Here is a 22565-nt window from a genome sequence, read left to right as displayed (position 1 = left end):
AGAACGCAAAAACATGACTTTAGGTTTACAATCGCTACACAGCGTTTTCTGCTTCAGTGTGGGACACAGAGATTTTCCTTGAACTCACTCGCTCACGCGAGACTTCCCTGCGACTCTCCCAGCGCATACGCTCCTCGTATAGCGACACTGACACCTACTGGCGCTTTCCTGGAATAACTGCATAACAATGACACTGAAAATGAATAACATTGTACCTTAAATACTAACCATAATGAACAGTTTTTCCCACTAACACAAATGTACACATAGGAAACCTACCTAAAACTCTCTTATCTAACATTACATCCAAGAAATGACTCTGTTCAAGAACCTACACATAGCTTATGGTGCCACACTCTCCCCCTCAATTTTAAATGTCTCCGGACATTTAGTTATCAGTGTTTCCACTTCACATACTGACCTTTCCAACTGAATTAACCTGGCATTACTCTTCATGACACTTCATGTTCATATGACATTAATTACTCTCGTAATTATGACAGTGTACATTCCAGTTAGTATATACCACACATTTTCAGTCATAGTAAACTCCAAATCTGTCCAGATCAACACTCAAATGTAACAGAACTCAAATTTCGGCCACAGTTCGTTTAGTCTGCTACCAGTCCCTTTGGTTTACAGTACAAGTCCAGTATGTGCTCACAGGATCGACTCTCCCTTACAGTTTATTCAATTCCAGTGTAGTTCTTAGTGTCCATTTCTCAATTACCCCACAATCTTTGTGTCTTTATGTCATGTGACCCTAACTTGTTACCTCTATTATCCAAGGTCACCACAGTCTGTTGCAAACTGGAGGCTGGATACTCATGTGTAGATTCTCGACACCAACCTCAACCACAGTTGGCTCACCCAAAACTCCATAGGTCAGCATCCTCGGTCGGCATCTCCTCCTTTGAGAGTAGCTGACTGCAGGCTGTGGTCCTGGATCATCCTCCTCTGATGACTCTTGTAGACTCTCTCCAGACTCAGCAGCATTGTCCTCACCACCTGCCCCTGATGTGACGTCCATGATGTCTGCCTCCACTTCCACTTATTCTGGCTCAAATGGTTCTGCATCTGGGTTTAGGCCTCCAGCTCTCTGGCTTGGTTGCTGGTAGTGTGGGAATCGACACATCAACTCAACGTCCTCACTGTCTGAACTTTCCACTTGTTTGTTTGCGTCATGTTGCCTTGTTCTTGTCTGTCTCGGATTTTCCCTCCTTTTCTGTTTTGGATCCGTCCCATGTTTGTCTAGCGGCAGGCTATCGCATGGGAGTAAGAGGTTCCTATGTAACACACTACTTTTGCCCCCTCCCTCTGGTATCACCTCATACACAGGACTCTCACTGCTCCTCCTCTTCACAACAACATGAACCTTATTTTCCCAATAGGACCGCAATTTCCCAGGACCTCCTCTTTCTGACAGGTTACGAACAAGCACTCGTCCACCAGGTTGAAGGTCAGCTCCATGAACTCTTTTGTCATTCCCTCTTTTGCCTCTGGAAGCTTCTCTGGCAGCCCTTTTTGAGGCAATCTTATAGGCTTGATGCATTCTGGTTTGCCAGTTCTGAACATACTCTGCATAACTTTCCCTTGTCTTACTGGGCTGTAGGTTAAAGAGCAGGTCTATTGGCAAACGGGGGGAACGACCATAAAGCAGGTAATATGGAGAGAACCCGGTGGCTCCACTGCGGGTACAGTTATATGCGTGCACCATCTTCGGTAGTGAACTCTTCCAATCAGCCTTTTGTGTGTTTGTGAGTGTGCGAAGCATTGAGAGTAGAGTTCTATTAAAACAATCGACCTGCCCATTGCCTTGTGGATGATAGCAGGTGGTGTGGGAACCTCGCACATCACAACATTTCTGCAACTGGGCCATCAGCTGGTTTTCAAACTCCCTGCCCATATCATGGTGAATTTTCTCTGGAAACCCAAAGCGAAAGGCAAAATCATTGAATAGTTTGTCACATGTCTACATGAGCTGCCGTTACCCAGGCTGGTGGAGCGTCTTTCTGCACTATAACTCCTTGAACAGATGCACTGATCACCTCAGGGCTCACTTCCTCTGTACACTGTTCCATGACTTTGTTTATGTCCAGTGGCATACGGGAGAGGCCATCCGCATCAGCATTGTGCTTACCCGGTCGGTACTTAAGAGAAAAGTTGTAGTCTGCCAGTTGCGCAACCCACCTATGACCTGTGGCATTAAGCTTAGCTGTTGAAAGGATGTAGGTCAGGGGGTTATTGTCTGTATGTACCATGAAGTGAGGGGCATGATACAGGTAATCCCTAAAACGCTCACATACGGCCCATTTTAGTACTAAGAATTCTAACCTCCCTGAGTGCATGTGATAATTTTTCTCAGGTGGAGTCCGTGTTCTGGAGCCATACCCGATTACTGCCATTTTACCATTTTGTCTCTGATAAAGTACTGCTCCCAATCCCTCCTGGGAGGCATCACAATGGAGGATAAAGGGTTGTGTGAGATCTGGGTACCCCAGTATGGGAGGCTCAATCAGTTTGTCAATGAGAAAATTCAGTGTCTCCTGATGGCTATGTGTCCAGTTTATGGGGGTGTTAGGTGGAAGGTTACCTTTATTTCTGGTTGTAGCAACCTTTCTCTTGTTCTTTGACTCCTCAGGCAGCGTTCCCCCAGGAGGTGCTGAGAGCAGCTGGTAGAGAGTCTTTGCTATTTTAGAGAAGTTTGGTATGTATTATGTATGTAGTTGTAGGAACCTTTTTTTTTAATGCTTGCACTGGAGCTACTTCCGCTGGGTCCATAGTGTAGCCTTCGCCGGACACCATCCGCCCCAGATATCTCACCTTCCTTTTGAACACTTCACACTTGCGTGGACTGAGCTTCACCCCGTGCTCCTGATACCTCTGCAACACAGTTCTCAAGTGGCGGACATGGTCCCCAAAGCTTGGGCTGTGCACCAGGTTATCGTCCAAGTATGGTTGGCACATGACATCTCTCAAGCCAACTAGGCACTCTTCCATGTTCCTCTGGAATTCTGCGGGGGCAGCACTCAAGCTAAGTGGGATTCTTATCCACTGGTAGAGGCTCCAGGGTGTTACAAAAGCAGTCAGGGGCTGGCTTTCCTCATCCAGAAACCCTTGATGATAGGCCTTCCCTTGATCCAACACTGAAAACCAAGAGCTGCCAGTGAGAGAGTCAAGCATGTCTTGGATTCGGGGGATGGGGTGGCGGTCAGGGACTGATTTTCTGTTCGGTTCCCTGTAGTCACAACACAACCTTAAAGTCCCATCCTTCTTCCTCACACATACAACCGGTGATGTGTATGGTGATCGTGACTGAATTATCCACCCCCGATTCAGCAGGTCCTGTAAGTACTCTTTGACTTCATGGTGTAGTGGCTTTGGAACTGACATGTATGTTTTCTTTACTGGGGTGGTGTCATGTAGCGTGATGTGCAGCTTCAAGGAAGGAATTGAGCCATGTCAACCTCATTGCCGGCAAACGCATGACACTCCTCCCTCACTAACTGTTTCACAGTCTCTCTTTGTACATCACTTAGGTGACTGAGGTCGACTTGGGGGTCCCACTGAGTCGGCTTCTTTGTTTTGGCCTTGTCACCATTTAGTTGACTTTGCCCTTCAATTGGCACTGTGTTACGTTGGTTACTCTCTTGTTGTTTTCCGCTCTCACCTATGTTTATCTGTTCGGTTTTAACAGCATAAGTGGTTTTAAATGTTTGTAGATGGCCAAGAACTGTGTGCTGGTCTAAAATAATCTCCTGCGTATTGGTGTTGGCAATGGGGATAGACACATACCCTGACCTTTCATTAGGGACAGTGATGAGACCCTCCTCAATAGTGACACTCTCTGGTAGTGTAAGCTTTTCACTAGGGACTAGAAGAAGGTCCTGACCTTTGAACTGGGCCCCCGTACTAGCTTTAACATAGATAACGGTGACCTGTTCAGTGGCTAACTTGAGCCTTCTTTTTCCTGTGTGCACAATGCCTACATCTCCATCACTATCTGAGGTCTGGATCAACTGGAGAATTGATTGTGCTATTTTGAAGGTTACTGAAAAAGCTCTACACACTTCTTGGATGGTCTCTGACTTTGAGTGCTGTGTGGTCTCCCCCCTTAACACTTCCTCGATCATATTGTAGCCAATTATGGGCTATTCTGCTACATTTGGGTCACTAGATACCAGTATGGGTACTAGCCGTGGTTCTACAGAGGCTGAGCCTTTGCCTAGTCTGAATTTCACTTCCACCCAACCCAGAAAAGGAATTTGTGTCTGGTTTGCAGCTAGCCCAATCAATGTCTCTGACTCTAACAGTTCATCAAGAGGTCTCACTGTGTGATGTGGTAAGTTCACTTTTCTCCATTCCTCATTTATGAGACATGCCTGTGTCCCATAATGCTTCTACTGGAACTGCATCCAACTGGCAATGGACGATACATCTCTTACCAATAAGGTTCAGGAGTCTTGCTTTGCCTCTCTGAGGATGGTCTTCAGTGTGGAGAGTGTCAGTCCTCTCTTGATTTCGAGCATCTCCCTCAAATGAAGGCCTGGACTTACTGCACGTATGACTGCTTCAATAATCTCTTAATCTTTCAGGATGTCCTTTACGCTGCCCGGACTCCATCTGGTTAATGAGACTAGTATAGGATAGTTTGTCTTTCTGACCTGCTTCTCCAATCTGGCCACAGATCCGAAACTCCCGCCTCAGAGTCACCTCTGGCAGTGTGGTCGGCAGTGCGGTGGTAGTCCTGGCATCCTCTACCTGTGGTTTTGGCTTTAATCTCGCTTCTAGCATCCCAATTTCCTCCTCCAATAGCTGTCGGGCTTCACTCTGCTCCTGCTGCGGCCTCCTATACTTATCTTTCAGGGTGTCTAACTCAATTGCCTCTTTTTGTACAGTTTCTGATGTACTCGGGTTCAACTGCTCAGGGGAACCCACAAGGGAAAGTAGATGCTGAAGAAACTGCTGAAATGACTCATCTAAAGTTTCCTCAGCCAACCTGATGAGGGTGCGTCGAGCTTGGCTTGCAAACCCTCCCGATGGCTCACCACACTTCAGGTATTCGCACACAGAGATGAGCTCTGACTCCTCCAACGTCAACAGTGTTCTGCTTACTTCATCCCGTAACTGCTCCATGGTTCCCTTCTCATCTATTGCTGACCCAGGTTCGTCTCTTCCGGATGGACCATTGGCTGGATCACCCTCCTGGCTGGCTCGCCAAAATATGTAGCGGTGCACAGAAAGATGTCACACAGGCTCAATCTGGTGCTACACATTTAATGAAGAATTTCTACAGAATGCAAAAACATGACTTGAGGTTTTCAATCGCTACACAGCGTTTTCTGCTTCAGTGTGGTACAGAGAGATTTTCCTTGAACTCACTCGCTCACGCGAGACTTCCCTGTGACTCTCCCAGCACACACGGTACTCTTATAGCGACACTGACACCTACTGGCGCTTTCCTGGAATAACTGCATAACAATGACACTGAAAATGAATAACATTGTACATTAAATTCTAACCATAATGAACAGTTTTTCCCACTAACACAAATGTACAGGTAGGAAACCTACCTAAAACTCTCTTATCTAACATTACATCCAAGAAATGACTCTGTTTAAGAACCTACACATAGCTTATGGTGCCACACTAACACTCAAAAAAGCTTTTTGACAGATTCAACTTGAAAGAGACGGAGGGTTGAGGACGGTTTTCTCTCTGTCTCTTTTGCAGCAGTTTTATGGCTGTTAACTTCTCCTATATGTATAAATGCTTATAACGCCTTTGTTTTGTGTGTTATGTGTACACGGGCTGAACACAGCGTTGTGTCAGGGAAGCATCGATTGAAACTACAACAATCCTGCTGCAACACTTGTAGTATTAAGAACATCTTGTCAAACCAGCGTGTTTTGGGTTGTGGTCAGCAACATGTTGACCCTGATGAAGGCCACAAACCAGAAGGATAGATAGATAGATATAGAAAGATATGTTGTCTTTATGTTTTCATTCTCTGTACATCTTTAAGTTGTTGAAGTGAGGCAACAAACTTCCACTCTGTTTTGGTAATGTACATTTGTGGTTTTCTCCCAGGTTGACATGAGTTCCCTCCCTCAGATAAAAATATGCAGGTCAGAAACTCTTCATGGCCTCCATGTGAATGTGTTCCTGTGATACTGTGAGAGAGGCGCTCTGCTGCCGCCTTTCACCAGCCCCCTGAGAAGAAGTGAAGCGAGTGCAGAGGATGGATGGTTTCACAGCCCTCCCCAACTCTGTACGCTGTGCTCTTCCTGCTGATGTGACAGGCAGTCAGAGAGGGCGGGTCATCATCGATGATGTGGCGCATCTGAATTGGCCGGCTCACACAATATTTAAGATGGCTCCTCTGCCCATGAGCATCACTGCAAATGGCTGAATAGACCTTTTTATTATCAATTATTAGTTATTTTATTTGAAATTTTGATTTGGAGACATAACATAGGCTCTTACACTGTATTTAGAGATGTATTACACATGAAACATTGATAATTAAAGGCTATTTCAATACATTCTATAAAATGTATTGTATTGTATTGTAATATATTATGTAGTGAACAAAAGTGGCTTTATTGTAAAGCTCATCTTTTCGTCATCTGATTTTCATCAAAGGATGGGAGTGATGAAATGAGAGAGCAGATGATGTTTCGATCAAATCTTATTTAACCCCCAACCCTACAAGGGTTAAAGCCGTGCTCTAGCCACAAAGCTACAGGATAACCAGAAATGTCACTATTTTATGTTGAGTGTTACTTTAACAGTAACAATGGCTTGAGTTTCGATTTATACATCCTACAGTCATTAAATGTAAATGATTGAACAGAAATACGTAAAGTCGTCGTGAGTCCAGTCTCTCAAGGAATTACATGTACTTTTTTGCAGTGCATCATGCATTCAGTGCTAATGTTATTGCCAATGCAGGAACTACTGCAATGTGCAATTTAGCATGACCATGACTTTAAAGACCCTGCACACCCACACAGCTGTTGTGAATTACCCTGTCTGAGGTGGAAGTCGGGTGAAGTTACGCTGTGAATTACCTGTCATCAGAAGTTGATATAGTACTGAGCATGATGAAGGTGTATGTTGTCCCACTCTAACAGGTGCAACAAAACCAACAGTAGGGTCAAGTGCAGTTTGAACACACACACACACAGTTGTGAGAAGAGGTCTAATTCAACAACAGAAATTAAAACACGTATGTAGGTGGACTTTCATCTGCAGGGACTTTAATTTGCCGTCTTAATGACATTTTTCTAACCATAACCAAGTAGTTTAGTTGCCTAACCTTAACCAGACTGTAAAACAAAATGGCATTGAACATTTGATCCCCACTGGTCATGAGGTTTTGTTTGGAAAGACATCGTTTCACTTCTTCTGATTTGATTGTGAGTGTGATGGGATTAATGGAGCAAACAATGATTAGTTAGTCAGTCATGTTGGACAGGAACAATATCCATGGATCAATGAAAAGATAGCACCTGCTATCAGTTACTGAACACCTCTATTTACAGCAAAAAGTTCTGATAAACCGACTGTATGCTACCTGCGCATCACCAAACAGCAGACTGACAGAGTTAGCTGCCAGCTAGTGAACATAGTGGAGCATTTAGCAGCAAGAGAGACGGATATTTCTGTCTGTCAGGAGTTGGTGGAGAACAAAAGCAGAGAGAAAACTTATATGAGTACAGAACTTACATTTGCCAGGTTACCAGAACATTTACTCTATCTATTTAAGGTTTTCTGGAAATCAATTACAACAGCTACAATTCAAAAAAGTCAATAAACACAACAGACTAAAGATCTTCTTCCTGCCCCTGTTGTTCAGGGAAACTCTCTTAATTCATGATCCCCACAAGATGAAATGACATGTCATTTTGAACAGTGTGAGCATATTGGTGAATATCAGCTGAAAAGTCCATCAACATGAAGTGAAAATATAAAGGGAACCAGATTATTTTGGATTACAGTAGTTCACATCAAATCATCTGTTGTGTTTACGCTCAGTGTCAGTTATAGAAACCCACCATGAAACATGAAACAAAAGCTTGCTGTTGCTGTTGTTTCATGTGTTTAGGTTGGAAAGATAGTTGAGATTATTTCCACTGTGGTGGTACAGTGACATTGGCCAACATAACAAGAGACCAATGAGATTGCTCTGAAATTGTTCCCTCCCACTTCATATGGTTACATTAAGGTGAATCATCTTCTAATACGGTCTAATTTAACTGTTGTCTCAAGTGGATTAACAAGGAAATGCTGGTCGTATTTTATTTACTGCTGATGCTCAGCGTTGGGCGTAAGTATATAAAGTTTTTTCAATATATATTTCAAGTACATTGTCATCTTCTTGCATCAACTTAGCACAGGGTATATATGAATCTATCTCTGTTGTTAATCACTGCTCCATTTCATTTTATTTTTTAGGATGCACAGATGATCTGATCTTTGGGACGAAGACTGTTGGTGTTGGAGATGATGTGACTTTGTCGTGTACCCGCCAGACATCTGAGCATTCAGTAAAATTATTTTGGATCAGGCTTGTTTCTGGAAACTTGCCTGAATTCTTGGGAGGAACAGTTTCCTTTGATTATGATGGCGTTAACAAGACTCCTCGAATTACATCAAAACAAGAGCCTGGATCATTTGTTCTGCATATTAATAACACAAAGCTAAGCGATACTGGAGTTTATTACTGTATAAAAGTAGACAAGCTCAAAATGACAATTTTGAAAGGAACATTTCTGAGTATTAAAGGTAAATAAAATACCACAACCAGACATTTCACATTCCTTTAAAGATTTAACCATCATGCTTACATCAAACACCATTTATAACAGCAGGTCACACAGTTTTATTTTCCTACATGTATGTGTAAAGGTAGTACATGTTTCCATAATTTACAGGAAAGTAAGTTTATGTATATGAATTAATATTTTTAACTACTTTTCTTTTCATTAAAGTGAATATCACATGTTTATTTTCACATTTGTATTTCCCAGGACCAGAACCTGATATCACTGCCGTCATTCACGTCCCTCCATCTGATCCAGTCCGTCCAGGAGACTCAGTGACTCTGCAGTGTTCAGTCCTCTCTCGCTCTGAGAACAAGACATGTCCAGGAGATCACAGTGTGTCCTGGTTCAGAGCCGGATCAGATGGATCTCATCCCAGTGTCATTTTCGCTCACGGAAACAGTGGTGATGAATGTGAGAAGAGTCCTGACGCTCGCTCTCCACAGAAATGTGTCTACAGCTTCTCTAATAACGTCAGCTCCTCTGATGCTGGGACTTATTACTGCGCTGTGGCCGCATGTGGAGAGATATTATTTGGACATGGAACAAAACCGGACATTGAAGGTAACAGAGAAGCAGAACATGTCCATAAAAATCATTCATTTTGAATCTGGTAGAATCCATTAAGATCATGTATCACAAAACATTTGTTTCTAATGCATTCAAACATCAAAATAACAGTAAACTTTCATTATTTGCTCCTTTTCATATTGTTTCAGGACTCAACATGTGGGACAGTACAGTTCTGATTCTGCTCTGTGCTGCTTTGGCTATAAGTCTGATTGTTATAGCTTTTCTCATTTCTTCCATAAAAGCTTGGGATTGTTGCAATGGTAAGGAAACATTACTTACACCTTATTCCACCAGTTCACTGGTTTCACATTCGTGCTGAGTATAAGTCAACCGACAGAACAGTTCCTCTTTGATTTGGTGAAATTGAATCCTTTTTTGCTAATCTTTATGTGTTGTAATTGTCTGTATTTCCAGCACAAATTATAATACATTTCTCATTGTTTGGTCAACAGGCACTGCAACTACTGGTGAACATCAAAATCAGCATTTAAGGACTTTAAGAGTAAGATTAACCTTCAGAAAAGTTATTTTCTTTTTCTTCTTTAAATGCATTTTCTGTGATATCGTCATCTCACAAAATTTGCCATATATTTTCTCAGAGAGATCATGACACATCTGTTTATTCCGCTGTCGTCTTCACCGTGATGAAAACCGGCAGTGGTGGAGCGAGGGGTGCAAAAGCAGCAGAGAGAGAGAGGATCTACGCTGCTGTCAAGGCCTTTTGGTTGGATTAGCAATTCAGTCAATTCCAGCAAGAAATCTTGGGTTATTGTAAATCATTTGACCTGGAAAATGAAACCGTCATTCCATTTTTGAAATGGACATGGGCATTTTTGAAATGTTGGTTAAATCATCAAACATCTGGCCACTTCATTTGTGACCTTTAAATGATATATTTTCCATCCTGACTAAAATGTCTGACTTACAGGTACAACATGAACTCAGAATTCAGATGATGAAGCATCAAGTAGTACAACTGAGTTGAATATGGCCATAGTCAAGTTAAAGATGTGTCATCATAATCATTAACACCTATGTTAACATTACAGTCATTTTATTTGACCTGCTTTGGCATTGTCCACATTCTGATAATTTAATTTCTTTTTTCATTTTTTCTTTTTCACCACTGAAAGTAAACACAGCTTTTGAATTAGAGAAAAGTAGCGCGTACTGATCCGTACTCTGTATCAGCCAGTAACCTGTATTAGAACCGGTATCAGGAGAGAGAAAGTCGCATTTAATAAGTTTATTGCATCATCATGCATGAATCTTGTTTGGAGACCATATGCCAGTAATCCTGTTGTAAATCAATGTCTGCACAATGTATGCATGATGCTTTTTCCATATTGTTTTTGTTGTGTGACCATGCAAACCATTTGTGAACATGAATTGGAACGATATCAAACTATGTCAACAAAAAAAAGTTTTTTCTGTCCCAAGGTTGTGGTACTGCTGTGATCTGTCATTGTGCAGACAAGCGTTGGATAATCTGGAGATTTCCAATCAAAGAGAAGGATTCAGAGCTACTGAAACTAATATTTGAATAATACAAAATAAGAGTTTATCAAGTTTCTCTTGTAGCATTTTGTATCTGTTAAATGGGAACATATCTACAAATTTCTAAAGATGAATTTCCCCTTCAACATATTTTTATCAATAACGATTGAAGATGCAGGTCCTTTATATCCATTTTCAACAAAACTCCATAAACAAACAGTCCATTGACACTGACAACATGTCACCTTACAGAAACACTGGCACACATGCTGTGGCAATGAATTAACAAAGCAACTGGAAAGCTGCTGCTCTCCCACAAAATCAGCTGAGTGCAAAACTTTTTTAAGAAAGACTTCCTCTTATTATGAAGTTTCAGTTGGGAATAAAATGTTGCATGTGAACACATTAACATGAGCTGAGGCCCTCTGTAGAGGCTTGGGCAGCAGTGCGCAGGCCGAGGAGTGTTGCTGGTTGTGGTAATCTGCTCCAACACCAGAGGACACACACTCTGCTGTGTATTCTTGCTTGTTCCTCTTCCCACTTTTCACTTGTGGAGAAATCCAGCGCTGCATAGTTCACTGCCTTTGTTTCACCATCCTGCAAAAATATAATAATATGGAGTGTATGCATAGTGTTAATGACAAATATCTCACAGATTGGTGGTGAGTGGTGGTAGGATTGCTTTTCAGTGACTTTACAGTGAGCTTAACACTTAACACACTTTTTATGTCATTTCTCAACAGTCAGTTTATTCACTTCTTTGTATGTTATGAGTATAATATTATGTGTCGTGTTCAGAAGAATTAATCAATGAAAAGGGTAATGGTAGGCAGAATATTTACCACACACCCACATGTGGATCACTACACACACCGTCACACACCGCCACATATTTACCAGATCATCTGATTGATCCACAGCTGACCTATATGGTTACTTCTGTCATAGCGGTGTGATTTTTGTCCTCCTCTCATTAAAGGACACCGATAAACACACAAAATACTTTCAGCACATTCAGTTTTTGGCACTACAGTTAAACACACACATTCAGTTCGGTCAGAGGTGAAGTGCTTTGATCAGAGGCAACTGGTGATGGTAACAAGCAAATGATAGTTTGTAATGTCTGAAATTCGATGTTCAATACGTCCTGCTGCAGTAGGACGCTGTAGTTGGACATGACTCCAACATTCAACATCAGACCTACTATCTAGTTTGTGAAATGATATTTTATCTATCAAGGTTTACAAAGTGGAAATCATAGTGATTGGCTGAAATGTAGAAAGTGAACTTCGCCCTATATTCAAACCTGTGATCTATGTTCAGTGTTTAGTTAAAAACAAGTACTGAAAGTCTTTTAACTTCTGTGTTCCTTTTGACACAGTGTATGTGTGGATTTAAAGGCTTTTCACTTTGTATGTTCAACCAGCACATACATACATACATATCCTGAGGACAGACACATTTTCAAAAAGGTTTAATCTTTGTCTGAATTTGGATGTTCAGATCAACAGTTAGAGGAGTAAAAGAGGACATTTGAAATAATGTTAGCTACAGCATAGGTGGTAACCTGTAGGTTTGAGAGAGACAGTTGCAGAGGAGAGGCAAGAGGAAATGTGACCAAAACCACACAGAAAATCAAGACATGTGGAGAACTTACTTACAGGTAAACATGTACGAGAAAAAGAGGGCTCTCATGAATGTGCAATGTCTCATCAAGATAGAGTATAACGGCCTATCACTGCCAAAATCCACGCGCACTACTGGAAAACATGTTGAAAAATATCAGGAGACAACAACTCAAATGAACAAACTGCAGAAAAGTGGGTCATGACTTGGCGTGACTGGGTGGGTGTGTGTGTCCAACACCCTGCACCCTTTAACTACTCCTGTAAGTTGTTGTGATGTTGATATTAATCAATAATATAGTGTTATTCCACTTGCCTTTTTAAAAAAGTTAAAAGAGCAGAACAAGTACAGCTTACTGAGGTTAAAACACAGAGTGAGAGAGAGAGAAAAGACCCTTCGTGTCCACACCTTAGTGTGAAGCCCAACCACAACAATGCTGAAGTTTCCATGCGTAGTTTGTCAGCGGTGACTGTGAATGTGTGTTTATATGTGTCTGTTTGTGTGTAAAGGTACAAAGCAGGACACAAAGTACATGAAAGTATTTACTGCTTTTGTTTTGTGTGTTATGTGTACACGGGCTGAACACAGCGTTGTGTCAGGGAAGCATCGATTTAAACTACAACAATCCTCCTGCAACACTTGTAGTATTAAGAACATCTTGTTGTCAAACCAGCATGTTTTGGGTTGTGGTCAGCAACATGTTGACCCTGATGAAGGCCACAAACCAGAAGGATAGATAGATAGATATAGAAAGATATGTTGTCTATCTGTTTTCATTCTCTGTACATCTTTAAGTTGTTGAAGTTAGGCAACAAACTTCCACTCTGTTTTGGTAATGTACATTTGTGGTTTTCTCCCACGTTGACATGACGGCTCACACAATATTTAAGATGGCTCCTCTGCCCATTAGCATCACTGCAAATGGCTGACTACATATTTTTATCTATTATTATTTCTTGTATTTTACATTTTGGGTTTGGGGACATAACGTAGGCTCTTGCACCGTATTTAGAGATGTAGTACACATGAAACATTTATAATTAAAAAACATTTTAATACATTCTGTAAAATGACCACTTTTATGTAGTCATTTATATGAGTGGCTCCAGTTTCCAAAACCGGAAACCGGCTAAGCCTGGTCTAGCATACTGCAACATGAATACATTTAACAGTTTTCATACTGCATACTACTATGAAAAGCAATATGCACTACATTCGTTCGTGTGTGGTATGAACTAAATACTGCATACTGCAGGCTTAGCTCATGCAGGTATTATGACCCTGCATCACGAAAGTCAGAACAAACCTTTAAATGAGACCTTGTAGATCTAATATGAGTGAAGATTCAGAAAATTGGGTTGCTTATTTCTCACCTCAGATTTGTTCAGAAACAGATTTTGGTGGACTGCAAAAGTGAAGTAAGTTTGGGTGACATTGACGGCAAACCACCGCCAGCGCTTTGCACTGTGGGCCACAGTATACGAGACAGACTGGTCCGATGCAGAATGGAGATTTTTTCTGAATCAGTACGACATACAGGTGTTTTTGGCATTCTGCATATATTGCTTTTGTTTGCATACTACATACTACATGCTGCTACATTCTGGCAAAATCAGTACATGCTGCTGGTATAGTAGACGGTTTCCAACACATCCAGCCACTGACTTTAAAGGCCCTGCCCACCAACACAGGTGTTTTCAATTAGGAACAATACCCATGAATCCAATCAAAAATAGCACCTACTATCTATTTTATGGTTTCTGGAAATCAGGCTACAACCCCCAAAAAATATGGTAATACAAGACTGAATGAAAACAACACAATAAAGATGGACAACACAAAAATGTGCTGTATTGTGTCACAGAGTCTCTTCCTCCTCCCCCTTGTGTTAGAGGAAATTCTCTTAATTCATGATCGCCACAATGTAAAATGGCATGTACTGTAGGGTGGTTTGTGTGTGTGTGTGTGTGTGTGTGTGTTTGTGTGTGTGTGTGTGTGTGTGTGTGTGTGTCCTGTGTCCTTAACAGCGTGACCATATTAGTGAATATCAGCTGAAAAGTCCATCCACATTTTGTCAAAATATCTAGGAAAATGTCTCAGTGTCAGTTATAGAAACCCACCATGAAACATGAAACAAAAGCTTGCTGTTGCTGTTGTTTCATGTGTTTAGGTTGGAAAGATAGTTGAGATTATTTCCATTGTGGTGGTACAGTGACATTGGCCAACATAACAAGAGACCAATGAGATTGCTCTGAAATTGTTCCCTCCCACTTCATATGGTTACATTAAGGAGAATCATCTTCTAATACGGTCTAATTTAACTGTTGTCTCAAGTGGATCAACAAGGAAATGCTGGTCGTATTTTATTTACTGCTGATGCTCAGAGTTGGGCGTAAGTATATGAAGTTTTTTCAATATATATTTCAAGTACATTGTCATCTCCTTGCATCAACTTAGCACAGGGCATATATGAATCTATCTCTGTTGTTAATCACTGCTCCATTTCATTTTATTTTTTAGGATGCACAGATAATCTGATCTTTAGGACGAAGACTGTTAGTGTTGGAGATGATGTGACTTTGTCGTGTACCCGCCAGACATCTCAGCATTCAGCAAAATTATTTTGGATCAGGCTTGTTTCTGGAAACTTGCCTGAATTCTTGGGAGGAACAGTTGCCTTTGATTATGACGGCGTTAACAAGATTCCTCGAATTACATCAAAACAAGAGCCTGGATCATTTGTTCTGCATATTAATAACACAAAGCTAAGCGATACTGGAGTTTATTACTGTATAAAAGTAGACGAGTTCAAAATGACATTTTTGAAAGGAACATTTCTGAGTATTAAAGGTAAATAAAATACCACAACCAGACATTTCACATTCCTTTAAAGATTTAACCATCATGCTTACATCAAACACCATTTATAACAGCAGGTCACACAGTTAAATTTTCCTACATGTCTGTATAAAGGTAGTACATGTTTCCATAATTTACAGGAAAGTAAGTTTATGTATATGAATTAATAGTTTTAACTACTTTTCAATTCATGAAAATGAATATCACATGTTTATTTTCACATTTGTATTTCCCAGGACCAGAACCTGATATCACTGCCGTCATTCACGTCCCTCCATCTGATCCAGTCCGTCCAGGAGACTCAGTGACTCTGCAGTGTTCAGTCCTCTCTCGCTCTGAGAACAAGACATGTCCAGGAGATCACAGTGTGTCCTGGTTCAGAGCCGGATCAGATGGATCTCATCCCAGTGTCATTTTCGCTCACGGAAACAGTGGTGATGAATGTGAGAAGAGTCCTGACGCTCGCTCTCCACAGAAATGTGTCTACAGCTTCTCTAAGAAGGTCAGCTCCTCTGATGCTGGGACTTATTACTGCGCTGTGGCCGCATGTGGAGAGATATTATTTGGACATGGAACAAACCTGGACATTGAAGGTAACAGAGAAGCAGAACATGTCCATAAAACTCATTCATTTTGAATCTGGTAGAATCCATTAAGATCATGTATCGCAAAACATTTGTTTCTAATGCATTCAAACATCAAAATGATAGTAAACTTTCATTATTTGCTCCTTTTCATATTGTTTCAGGACTCAACATGTGGGACAGTACAGTTCTGATTCTGCTCTGTGCTGCTTTGGCTATAAGTCTGATTGTTATAGCTTTTCTCATTTCTTCCATAAAGGCTTGGGATTGTTGCAATGGTAAGAAAACATTACTTACACCTTATTCCACCAGTTCACTGATTTCACATTCGTGCTGAGTACAAGTCAACCTACAGAACAGTTCCTCTTTGATTTGGAGAAATTGAATCCTTTTTTGCTAATCTTTATTTGTTGTTATTGTCTGTATTTATAGCACATTTTATAATACATTTCTCATTGTTTGGTCAACAGGCACTGCAACTACTGGTGGACATCAAAATCAGCATTTAAGGACTTTAAGAGTAAGATTAACCTTCAAAAAAGTTATTATCTTTTTCTTCTTTAAATGTATTTTCCTTGATATCGTCATCTCACAAAATTTGCCATATATTTTCTCAGAGAGATCATGACACATCTGTTTATTCCGCTGTCGTCTTCACCGTGATGAAAACCGGCAGTGGTGGAGCGAGGGGTGCAAAAGCAGCGGAGAGAGAGAGGATCTACGCTGCTGTCAAGGCCTTTTGGTTGGATTAGCAATTCAGTCAATTCCAGCAAGAAATCTTGGGTTATTGTAAATCATTTGACCTGGAAAATGAAACCGTCATTCCATTTTTGAAGTGGACATGGGCATTTTGGAAATGTTGGTTAAATCATCAAACATCTGGCCACTTCATTTGTGACCTTTAAATGATATATTTTCCATCCTTACTAAAATGTCTGACTTACAGGTACAACATAAAATCAGAATTCAGATGATGAAGCATCAAGTAGTACAACTGAGTTGAATATGGCCATAGTCAAGTTATCATAATCATTAACACCTTTGTTAACATTACAGTCATTTTATTTGACCTGCTTTGGCATTGTCCACATTCTGATAATTTAATTTCTTTTTTCATTTTTTCTTTTTCACCACTGAAAGTAAACACAGCTTTTGAATTAGAGAAAAATAGTGCGTACTGATCCGTACTCTGTATCAGCCAGTAACCTGTATTAGAACCGGTATCAGGAGAGAGAAAGTCGCATTAAATAAGTTTATTGCATCATCATGCATGAATCTTCTTTGGACACCATATGCCAGTAATCCTGTTGTAAATCAATGTCTGCACAATGTATGCATGATGCTTTTTCCTTATTGTTTTTGTTGTGTGACCATGCAAACCATTTGTGAACATGAATTGGAACGATATCAAACTATGTCAATATAAAAAAGGGTTTTCTGTGCCAAGGTTTTGGTACTGCTGTGATCTGTCATTGTGCAGACAAGCGTTGGATAATCTGGAGATTTCCAAACAAAGAGAAGGATTCAGAGCTACTGAAACTAATATTTGAATAATACAAAATAAGAGTTTATCAAGTTTCTCTTGAACATGAATTTCCCCTTCAACATATTTTTATCAATAACGATTGAAGATGCAGGTCCTTTATATCCATTTTCAACAAAACTCCATAAACAAACAGTCCATTGACACTGACAACATGTCACCTTACACAAACACTGGCACACATGCTGTGGCAATGAATTAACAAAGCAACTGGAAAGCTGGTGCTCTCCCACAAAATCAGCTGAGTGCAAAACTTTTTTAAGAAACCAACAACTTCCTCTTATTATGAAGTTTCAGTTGGGAATAAAATGTTGCATGTGAACACATTAACATGAGCTGAGGCCCTCTGTAGAGGCTTGGGCAGCAGTGCGCAGGCCGAGGAGTGTTGCTGGTTGTGGTAATCTGCTCCAACACCAGAGTACACACACTCTGCTGTGTATTCTTGCTTGTTCCTCTTCCCACTTTTCACTTGTGGAGAAATCCAGCGCTGCATAGTTCACTGCCTTTGCTTCACCATCCTGCAAAAATATAATAATATGGAGTGTATCCATAGTGTTAATGACAAATATCTCACAGATTGGTGGTGAGTGGTGGTAGGATTGCTTTTCAGTGACTTTACAGTGAGCTTAACACTTAACACACTTTTTATGTCATTTCTCAACAGTCAGTTGATTCATTTTTTTGTATGTTATGAGTATAATATGATGTGTCGTGTTCAGAAGAATTGACCAATGAAAAGGGTAATGGTAGGCAGAATATTTACCACACACCCACATGTGGATCACTACACACACCGTCACACACCGCCACATATTTACCAGATCATTTGATTGATCCACAGCTGACCTATATGGTTACTTCTGTCATAGCGGTGTGATTTTTGTCCTCCTCTCATTAAAGGACACAGATAAACACACAAAATACTTTCAGCACATTCAGTTTTTGGCACTACAGTTAAACACACACATTCAGTTCGGTCAGAGGTGAAGTGCTTTGATCAGAGGCAACTGGTGATGGTAACAAGCAAATGATAGTTTGTAATGTCTGAAATTCGATGTTCAATACGTCCTGCTGCAGTAGGACGCTGTAGTTGGACATGACTCCAACATTCAACATCAGACCTACTATCTAGTTTGTGAAATGATATTTTATCTATCAAGGTTTACAAAGTGGAAATCATAGTGATTGGCTGAAATGTAGAAAGTGAACTTCGCCCTATATTCAAACCTGTGATCTGTGTTCAGTGTTTAGTTAAAAACAAGTACTGAAAGTCTTTTAACTTCTGTGTTCCTTTTGACACAGTGTATGTGTGGATTTAAAGGCTTTTCACTTTGTATGTTCAACCAGCACATACATACATACATATCCTGAGGACAGACACATTTTCAAAAAGGTTTAATCTTTGTCTGAATTTGGATGTTCAGATCAACAGTTAGAGGAGTAAAAGAGGACATTTGAAATAATGTTAGCTACAGCATAGGTGGTAACCTGTAGGTTTGAGAGAGACAGTTGCAGAGGAGAGGCAAGAGGAAATGTGGCCAAAACCACACAGAAAATCAAGACATGTGGAGAACTTACTTACAGGTAAACATGTATGAGAAAAAGAGGGCTCTCATGAATGTGCAATGTCTCATCAAGATAGAGTATAACGGCCTATCACTGCCAAAATCCACGCGCACTAATGGAAAACATGTTGAAAAATATCAGGAGACAACAACTCAAATGAACAAACTGTAGAAAAGTGGGTCATGACTTGGCGTGACTGGGTGGGTGTGTGTGTCCAACACCCTGCACCCTTTAACTACTCCTGTCAGTTGTTGTGATGTTGATATTAATAAATAATATAGTGTTATTCCACTTGCCTTTTTTAAAAAGTTAAAAGAGCAGCACAAGTACAGCTTCCTGAGGTTAAAACACAGAGTGAGAGAGAGAGAAAAGAACCTTCGTGTCCACACCTTAGTGTCAAGCCCAACCACAACAATGCTGAAGTTTCCATGCGTCATTTGTTTGTCAGCGGTGACTGTGAATGTGTGTTTATATGTGTCTGTTTGTGTGTAAAGGTACAAAGCAGGACACAAAGTATTTACTGCTTTTGTTTTGTGTGTTATGTGTACACGGGCTGAACACAGCGTTGTGTCAGGGAAGCATCGATTTAAACTGCAACAATCCTGCTGCAACACTTTTAGTATTAAGAACATCTTGTTGTCAAACCAGTGTGTTTTGGGTTGTGGTCAGCAACATGTTGACCCTGATGAAGGCCACAAACCAGAAGGATAGATAGATAGATATAGAAAGATATGTTGTCTATCTGTTTTCATTCTCTGTACATCTTTAAGTTGTTGAAGTTAGGCAACAAACTTCCACTCTGTTTTGGTAATGTACATTTGTGGTTTTCTCCCACGTTGACATGACGGCTCACACAATATTTAAGATGGCTCCTCTGCCCATGAGCATCACTGCAAATGGCTGACTACATATTTTTATCTATTATTATTTATTGTATTTTACATTTTGGGTTTGGGGACATAACGTAGGCTCTTGCACCGTATTTAGAGATGTAGTACACATGAAACATTTATAATTAAAAAACATTTTAATACATTCTGTAAAATGACCACTTTTATGGAGTCATTTATATGAGTGGCTCCAGTTTCCAAAACGAGAAACCAGCCTGGTCTAGCATACTGCAAAATGAATACATTTAACAGTTTTCATACTGCACACTACTATGAAAAGCAATATGCACTACATTCGTTCGTGTGTGGTATGAACTAAATACTGCATACTGCAGGCTTAGCTCATGCAGGTATTATGACCCTGCATCACGAAAGTCAGAACAAACCTTTAAATGAGACCTTGTAGATCTAATATGAGTGAAGATTCAGTAACTGGGTTGCTTATTTCTCAACTCAAATTTGATAAGAAACAGATTTTGGTGGACTGCAAAAGTGAAACAAGTTTATGTAACATTGATGGCAAACCACCGCCAGCGCTTTGCACTGTGGGCCACAGTATACGAGACAGACTGGTCCAATGCAGACTGGAGATTTTTCCTGAATCAGTACGACATACAGGTGTTTTTGACATACTGCATGAATTGCTTTTGTTTGTATACTACATACTCCATGCTGCTACATTCTGGCCAAATCAGTGCGTGCTGCTGGTATAGTAGACGGTTTCCAACACATCCAGCCACTGACTTTAAAGGCCCTGCCCACCAACACAGGTGTTTTCACTTTGGAACAATACCCATGAATCCAATCAAAAATAGCACCTACTATCTATTTTATGGTTTCTGGAAATCAGGCTACAACCCCCCAAAAATATGGTAATACAAGACTGAATGAAAACAACACAATAAAGATGTAAAACACAAAAATGTGCTGTATTGTGTCATAGAGTCTCTTCCTCCTCCCCCTTGAGTTAGAGGAAATTCTCTTAATTCATGATCGCCACAAGGTAAAATGACATGTACTGTAGGGTGGTCTGTGAGTGTGTGTGTGTGTGTGTGTGTGTGTGTGTCCTCTGTCCTGAACAACGTGACCATATTAGTGAATATCAGCTGAAAAGTTCATCCACCTTTAGTGAAAATATATAGGAAAATGTCTCAGTGTCAGTTATAGAAACCCACCATGAAACATGAAACAAAAGCTTGCTGTTGCTGTTGTTTCATGTGTTTAGGTTGGAAAGATAGTTGAGATTATTTCCACTGTGGTGGTACAGTGACATTGGCCAACATAACAAGAGACCAATGAGATTGCTCTGAAATTGTTCCCTCCCACTTCATATGGTTACATTAAGGTGAATCATCTTCTAATACGGTCTAATTTAACTGTTGTCTCAAGTGGATTAACAAGGAAATGCTGGTCGTATTTTATTTACTGCTGATGCTCAGAGTTGGGCGTAAGTATATAAAGTTTTTTTAATATATATTTCAAGTACATTGTCACCTTCTTGCATCAACTTAGCACAGGGCATATATGAATCTATCTCTGTTGTTAATCACTGCTCCATTTCATTTTATTTTTTAGGATGCACAGATGATCTGATCTTTGGGACGAAGACTGTTGGTGTTGGAGATGATGTGACTTTGTCGTGTACCCGCCAGACATCTTGGCATCCAGCAAAATTATTTTGGATCAGGCTTGTTCCTGGAAACTTGCCTGAATTCTTGGGAGGAACAGTTGCCTTTGATTATGATGGCGTTAACAAGACTCCTCGAATTACATCAAAACAAGAGCCTGGATCATTTGTTCTGCGTATTAATAACACAATGCTAAGCGATATTGGAGTTTATTACTGTATAAAAGTAGACGAGCTCAACATGACATTTTTGAAAGGAACATTTCTGAGTATTAAAGGTAAATAAAATACCACAACCAGACATTTCACATTCCTTTAAAGATTTAATCATCATGCTTACATCAAACACCATTTATAACAGCAGGTCACACAGTTAAATTTTCCTACATGTATGTATAAAGGTAGTACATGTTTCCATAATTTACAGGAAAGTAAGTTTATGTATATGAATTAATATTTTTAACTACGTTTCCTTTCATTAAAGTGAATATCACATGTTTATTTTCACATTTGTATTTCCCAGGACCAGAACCTGATATCACTGCCGTCATTCACGTCCCTCCATCTGATCCAGTCCGTCCAGGAGACTCAGTGACTCTGCAGTGTTCAGTCCTCTCTCACTCTGAGAACAAGACATGTCCAGGAGATCACAGTGTGTCCTGGTTCAGAGCCGGATCAGATGGATCTCATCCCAGTGTCATTTTGGCTCACGGAAACAGTGGTGATGAATGTGAGAAGAGTCCTGACGCTCGCTCTCCACAGAAATGTGTCTACAGCTTCTCTAAGAAGGTCAGCTCCTCTGATGCTGGGACTTATTACTGCGCTGTGGCCGCATGTGGAGAGATATTATTTGGACGTGGAACAAAACTGGACATTGAAGGTAACAGAGAAGCAGAACATGTCCATAAAAATCATTCAGTTTGAATCTGTTAGAATCCATTAAGATCATGTATCACAAAACATTTGTTTCTA

At 40.4% G+C, this 22565-nt stretch overlaps 2 protein-coding genes across 2 annotated transcripts in view; both read left to right on the top strand.

Annotated features, from left to right (window-relative positions):
* The window catches only part of LOC139290956 (uncharacterized), a 247986-nt gene that overhangs the window by 177509 nt on the left and 47912 nt on the right, over positions 1-22565 (top strand). The window lies entirely within an intron of this gene.
* LOC139291654 (uncharacterized) lies at positions 8317-22517 on the top strand. The gene is made up of 9 exons (XM_070913755.1): positions 8317-8332; positions 8461-8790; positions 9036-9392; positions 9548-9661; positions 15045-15374; positions 15620-15976; positions 16132-16245; positions 21542-21871; positions 22117-22517. The coding sequence occupies exons 1-9, from the start codon at positions 8317-8319 to the stop codon at positions 22515-22517; spliced, it is 2349 nt and encodes a 782-aa protein (XP_070769856.1).

The sequence above is a fragment of the Enoplosus armatus genome, chromosome 10, assembly GCF_043641665.1.
Source record: "Enoplosus armatus isolate fEnoArm2 chromosome 10, fEnoArm2.hap1, whole genome shotgun sequence".
Taxonomy (NCBI): Eukaryota; Metazoa; Chordata; class Actinopteri; order Centrarchiformes; family Enoplosidae; genus Enoplosus; species Enoplosus armatus.
Note: the sequence above shows the minus strand (reverse complement) of the source record. Positions and strands in the feature narration are given on the sequence as shown.